Source organism: Pseudoliparis swirei, unplaced genomic scaffold, assembly GCF_029220125.1.
Source record: "Pseudoliparis swirei isolate HS2019 ecotype Mariana Trench unplaced genomic scaffold, NWPU_hadal_v1 hadal_154, whole genome shotgun sequence".
Lineage (NCBI taxonomy): Eukaryota > Metazoa > Chordata > Actinopteri > Perciformes > Liparidae > Pseudoliparis > Pseudoliparis swirei.
Window position 1 is genome coordinate 2290 of NW_026613390.1, and position 6707 is coordinate 8996.

General features: G+C 50.2%; 1 protein-coding gene across 1 annotated transcript; it reads right to left on the reverse strand.

Moving 5' to 3' along the window:
- Positions 1–255: 255 nt before the first annotated feature.
- On the reverse strand, positions 256–6685 carry tmem208 (transmembrane protein 208; the record flags this gene model as incomplete). The annotated part of the gene is made up of 7 exons (XM_056411200.1): positions 256–847; positions 1078–1162; positions 1757–1893; positions 1971–2030; positions 4544–4741; positions 4998–5119; positions 6563–6685. Coding segments are annotated over 7 exons (863 nt in total), but the record flags the coding sequence as incomplete, so codon positions are not given.
- Positions 6686–6707: the final 22 nt, after the last annotated feature.

Below are 6707 nucleotides of genomic sequence, written 5' to 3' on the forward strand. Positions count from 1 at the left end.
CAACTCTGTTGATTAAGTAGCCATTTTAGATGAGTTAGCTCTATGTTGTTGTTGTCGTTTCAAACCAAACAGACGGCCCCAATAGTCGTGTTTATTTGATTGGATTCACTTCAACAAAGATGTTCACAAATTATTGAAATTTCTGTTGATTGAAATGATGAAGTGGAGTCGGCCTTTACGGAGACAAAGAAACTTCGAGGAGGCTCAAACTCAACATTCCTCTCTGATCATTACAAACATACAATCTTGAAACACTTGACGATCAACATGGAAGGATTTCCTTTTTTATTGCACAAAAGGTTATTTTTTTATTAACTTGAACTCTGTCAAGTTGATTCTTAGAAGACTTAGAAGCTCAAACACAATCAACTCTGCGATGAAGAATGATCAATTATTTTACAAATACAATTAAGTGAAAATAAAAGACATCCCATCACGAGGAACTGACTCCATATATTCACGGCCCTCGTTTCTTTGCGTCGGTCAGGCAGCTGTTGAGGAATGTTTTCTAGAAATCTGCAGATTGTGTGGCGAGATTGTGCAAAAACCCAAAAATATAAAATCCTTGCATGAAGATAAATGAGATTCGGACCGTGACATTATCTGAAAAGGGAGCATTTCATTTAATAGATGGGAGAGTTTAACTTCAAAATGTCTTCCACGAGTCCCTCGCTATCGGTTTAAAAAATACTGCTCGTCTGCCTCAGCATCAGAATCTCTTCATCTGGCGGCGCTCTTGTCTTCTCTGCTTCTTCTCATTCACTTCCTCTGGTGCCGACGGGCTTTCTGCCAGAAACCAGGGGCCCAGGAAGTTCACCCACAGCAGGTGGAGGGCTCTGAAAGGGGCCTGAGAGAGAGACAGAGAAAGAGAGAGACAGAGAGAGGAGAGAGAGAGAGAGACAGAGAAAGAGACAGAGAGAGGAGAGAGACAGAGAAAGAGAGAGGGGAGAGAGACAGAGAGAGAGACAGACAGAGAGAGCGAGAGAGACAGAGAGCGAGAACACACAGGTATGAGATGAGGGCAGCCATGGGGCAGGAGGTGCACATCTCCCTGGACTCATTGGGACTTCTTCTTACCAGCATCCAAAGACACCAGCAGTAGGAGGAGAGCGTGCTGAGCACCTGGACGATGGCTGTGAGCAGGACGACGTCCTTCAGGTGCCTGAAACCAGAACACACACTCAAATACCACCAAGAGAAAGGACACAAGAACAACGTAGTCCTCTTCAGAATGACTAAAGGAACATGTGACTGCTATTATTTTAAAATACTTGAATATCATGCAAAGAAATCATATCTTATAATCAAAGTAATATCCATCATGAAGCCCAACAGAAAACAGAGAAGTGTCCAGAGCTTCCAGTTAGGACTTCAGCAAACTCTCCTGAACAGGACATGTTGTGTCTTTGAAAGAGAAACGAGAACAATATCATGTTAGATTGAATAAAACACCAAGGACACTCAAATGTAATTCACCAAAGGATCTAAGCCGTGTGCTCACACAGCTGGTCATGCCCCCCCCCCTATCATTAGAACTCTAACCCCAGAAGTGAGAGGGATTACTTTCGTACCCGTCTAGCAGCCGTCTGTTCAGTGTCCATCGTCACCTTGAAACAAAGTTATCAACTCAGTCATGTCAGCAGGGGAGCAGGATTTAGGGTTCGGGTAACGTCTGCAGAGCCGTGCTCCATAGGCTCCGCCCATTAGCAGACCTCCACGCTGTCTCACATAGAACCCTCGTGTTGAGCATACTCACTCCGCCATCCCCTGCTCCATGTTTAAGTCGATTCCTCCGTCCAGGAGACTTCCGTCCTCAGCGAACGCCGGCTTGGCCATGGCCGACATGGAGCGGTAACTCCCGACATACACGGCGAGAGCGAACAGCAGCAGGAGCTGCAGGAGGAAGACGAGGGTCAGAGCGGCTTCACGTGAGCTGCACTGTTGAAACCATCTGGAGACCATGAACTCACCCAAGTCCAAAATGTAGACGAACTGTAGAAAACCACAAGATTTACGGCAGCATATATCGCCTGAGGAGGAACAGCAGGACATTGAAGAGCTTTCCATTTATAGATATATTACTTTATTTCCCTATTATTTATCATTATTCCAATAAAAAGGGACTCTTACTGCCCAGCCCCAATTTGTAAACATAACATAAAATAATGTGAAACACTAGACCACTAGAGTCCCTCACAGACCACTAGAGACCCTCACCGACCACTAGAGACCCTCACTGACCACTAGAGACCACTAGAGTCCCTCACAGACCACTAGAGACCCTCACCGACCACTAGAGACCCTCACTGACCACTAGAGACCACTAGAGTCCCTCACAGACCACTAGAGACCCTCACCGACCACTAGAGACCCTCACCGACCACTAGAGTCCCTCACCGACCACTAGAGTCCCTCACTGACCACTAGAGACCACGAGTCCCTCACAGACCACTAGAGTCCCTCAAAGACCACTAGAGACCCTCACCGACCACTAGAGTCCCTCACCGACCACTAGAGACCCTCACCGACCACTAGAGACCCTCACTGACCACTAGAGACCACTAGAGTCCCTCAAAGACCACTAGAGTCCCTCACAGACCACTAGAGACCCTCACAGACCACTAGAGACCCTCACCGACCACTAGAGTCCCTCACAGACCACTAGAGACCCTCACAGACCACTAGAGACCCTCACAGACCACTAGAGTCCCTCACAGACCACTAGAGTCCCTCACAGACCACTAGAGTCCCTCACAGAACACTAGAGACCCTCACTGACCACTAGTCCCTCACTGACCACTAGAGACCCTCACAGACCACTAGAGACCACTAGAGACCCTCACTGACCACTAGAGTCCCTCACAGACCACTAGAGACCCTCACTGACCACTAGAGACCACTAGAGACCCTCACAGACCAATAGAGTCCCTCACTGACCACTAGAGACCCTCACAGACCACTAGAGTCCCTCACAGACCACTAGAGACCCTCACTGACCACTAGAGACCACTAGAGTCCCTCACAGACCACTAGAGACCCTCACAGACCACTAGAGTCCCTCACTGACCACTAGAGACCACTAGAGTCCCTCACAGACCACTAGAGACCCTCACTGACCACTAGAGTCCCTCACTGACCACTAGAGTCCCTCACAGACCACTAGAGACCCTCACTGACCACTAGAGACCTTTAGTTATCAAGCTCCTCTTCTATGGAACCAGCTTCCACCTTCAGTCCGGGAGGCAGACACAGTCACCTCGTTTAAGAGTAGACTTAAGACCTTCCTCTTTGACAGAGCTTATAGTTAGGGCTGAATCAGGTTCACCTGGTCCAGCCCCTTGATATGCTGCTATAGGCTGATAGCTGCCGGGGGACGTTTAGGATGCACTGAGTACCTATCTCCTCTTTTCTCTCCTTAAGGATGAATTTTCATCTCTCAATCACACCTTACTAACTCTTTCTCCCCGGAGTCCTTGTGACTTCACGTCTCATGGGGTCATCGGACCCTATGAGACGGCATAGATCCTATCTGCCTGATGGATCATCGAGGTCTGGGTCGTGGAATTCCTGCTCCTGACTACGCCACTGTCCTGTTGAGACTCCGCCCACTGTTGAGACTCCGCCCACTCCTCCTCCCCACCGCCATCTGCCTGATGGATCGTGGAGGTCTCCATCGTGGAATATGCCTACTATGAACTATTCATCCACTCTGTCACATTCATTGAATGTATTTTAACTCTAAATCTGTCCTTCTGGTCACATGACATCTATTGTTCTGTCCATCCTGGAGAGGGATCCTCCTCTGTTGCTCTCCTGCAGGTTTCTTCCCTTTTTTCCCCCCTGAAGGGTTATTTGGGAGTTTTTCCTGGTCCGATGTGAGGTTTTGGGGCAGGGATGTCTATGTGTACAGATTGTAAAGCACTCCGAGACAAATTTGTAATTTGTGAAATTGGGCTATACAAATAAACTGAATTGAATTGAATTGAATAGAGACCACTAGAGACCCTCACTGACCACTAGAGTCCCTCACTGACCACTAGAGTCCCTCACAGACCACTAGAGACCCTCACTGACCACTAGAGACCCTCACTGACCACTAGAGACCACTAGAGTCCCTCACTGACCACTAGAGACCCTCACAGACCACTAGAGTCCCTCACTGACCACTAGAGACCCTCACAGACCACTAGAGACCCTCACAGACCACTAGAGTCCCTCACTGACCACTAGAGTCCCTCACAGACCACTAGAGACCCTCACTGACCACTAGAGACCCTCACTGACCACTAGAGACCACTAGAGTCCCTCACAGACCACTAGAGTCCCTCAAAGACCACTAGAGACCCTCACTGACCACTAGAGACCCTCACAGACCACTAGAGTCCCTCACTGACCACTAGAGTCCCTCACTGACCACTAGAGACCCTCACAGACCACTAGAGCTCACTGACCACTAGAGTCCCTCACTGACCACTAGAGACCCTCACAGACCACTAGAGACCACTTCCTGTGCAGCAACACAAAGACACATGGAGCTCCTCACGTTAGCTCCAAGGATCACTCTGTTGTAGAACTTCAGAGTCGCCTCGTTCTCCTCGTAGATCTGCTTCTTTCCCTTTGTGCCGACTTTCCCTTTGGGCTGCGAGAGACAGAGAGACAGAGAGAGAGAGAGGGGAGAGAGAGAGAGAGAGAGAGGGGGGAGAGAGAGAGAGAGAGAGAGGGGAGAGAGAGAGAGAGAGAGAGAGAGAGAGGGGAGCAGAATAGATGTCACACACAGGAACACATAGACATGGACAACTTCATGTTGGTGGGTTCACACACACACACACACACACACACACACACACACACACACACACACACACACACACACACACACACACACACGCAGCCTTCACCCCGTGAAGCCGTGCAGCCTCACAGGTTCAAGTCAGGTTCAAGTTAACCAGCCTGAGCACTCGCTCGTCTCCCCCCGGATGTCTGACCACCTGGTTTACGACAGTCCAGGTGTTGTCGATGCTGTTGATGCTGATGTTTACAAGAGAGACGGAGAGGTGGAGCTCCGGGAAGCAACCGAGACGACCCCATCTCTGGGAGGCCGGGGGAACACGGGGGTCATCTGGGGATTTGAGGAGAGGTGAGAAATAAAGACGAGAGAGACATAAACTGGACCTGAGGCGTAACGGCTGATAGACGAAGAGCGAAGAGAGAGGAGCATGACGTCATCGCTGCACAGAGCAGGAAGCAAGACAGGAAGCAGCTCCGCATGTCGACCTCTTCACCTGCCGTCGAGAGGCTGTGGCTCAGCGCCGCACCAGGCCATGCAGACGCCGTTCTGATTGGTCCAGCATTCCTGATCAAAGTGATCTCTCCTCACAAGCATCCGAAGTGGACTCAGAGCCCGGGTCCAACATGAGGGGGTCCCCTCCTCTAGTCTGCAGGTCCTGGGAAGCTTCGGCAGACTCATGGTGTGTTCACACCGGACGCGTCGAAATTTCGACGCGCGTCGAGATTACATGCAAAGTCAATGCAAAGTCAATGCAAAGTCAATGCACAGCTGCGTAGAAGCTGCGTAGAAGCTGCGTAGAAGCTGCGTAGAAGCTGTGTATTTCCCAGCGAGCAGCGCGTCAGACGCGTTTGAAGCAGCAGAACAGAGGGTTAGCCGCGGGGCGAACAGAGCGAACAGACGCAGCTCGTCGACGCGCGAGTTGAAATTTCCCAACTCCGGCAGCAAAAACGCGTGAGTCATAGTTGCGTCAGCCAATCAGCGTTGAGCAGCTCCGCTCGTCATCGTTCTGCCGGTTGAAAAAATGGAGGAAAAGATTATTGTCGCCGTTTGTGGGCACCCCGAACTTTATGACACGCCTCTTTTTACTGACCGAAACCGGAGCTATAAAGATGAAGCGTGGAAGAAGGTCGGAGAAGCCGTGGGACTACCTGGTACGTTTTGAATGTATGTATTTACTTTTATTCTCGCTATTTGTTGTACTTTACTATCAACCAACCGCCGGCATATGTGTTTCATGGCAGAGATCTGCCACCGGAGGTGGAAAAGTCTCAGAGACACGTATCAAAGAGAGAAGAAGAGAGAGAGCAGCGAGAAGCGCAGTGGGAGTGCAGCTCAGTCCACTAAAAAGTGGAAGTACTCTGCGGTCCTGTGGTTCCTCGACTCATTTATTACTCCGCCCCCGACGCGTCCGGTGTGAACACCCTTTTTTCGACGCGTGTGAAGACTGCTGCGTCAGACGCGTAGAGAATTTTTTCGATGCGTCCGGTGTGAACGCACCATTAGTTTGGGGACCACTGCTGTAGAGGGAGAACCAGGCTGCAGACGGTTCCAACAGAGGCTGAGGACCGAGAACATCCACAACATCATGGAAACTATTTCAGAAACAAGCTTGAAGCTCAACACTGAAATACGACAAAGAGTCTGAATGCACAGCACGCCACAATAACTATGACCTTTTATTTATAGCTTCAAATAGTGGCACACACTTTAGTGTTTGCCTTTAAATCCACATTGAACAATGAGATGTAGAACAGGAGCAACCAGCGTAACAACCCCTCGTGAGCACGGCCTTGTGTTTCTGATCCAGAGAGCGGCGTGCTGAGGGCGACGAGCGCGTGGCTGAGATGGTCAGACGACCCACAGGGAGCCCCGCCTCCTGCAGCGCCTCGGCCTCCGCTGCAGGAGGCGGGGCCTCAGC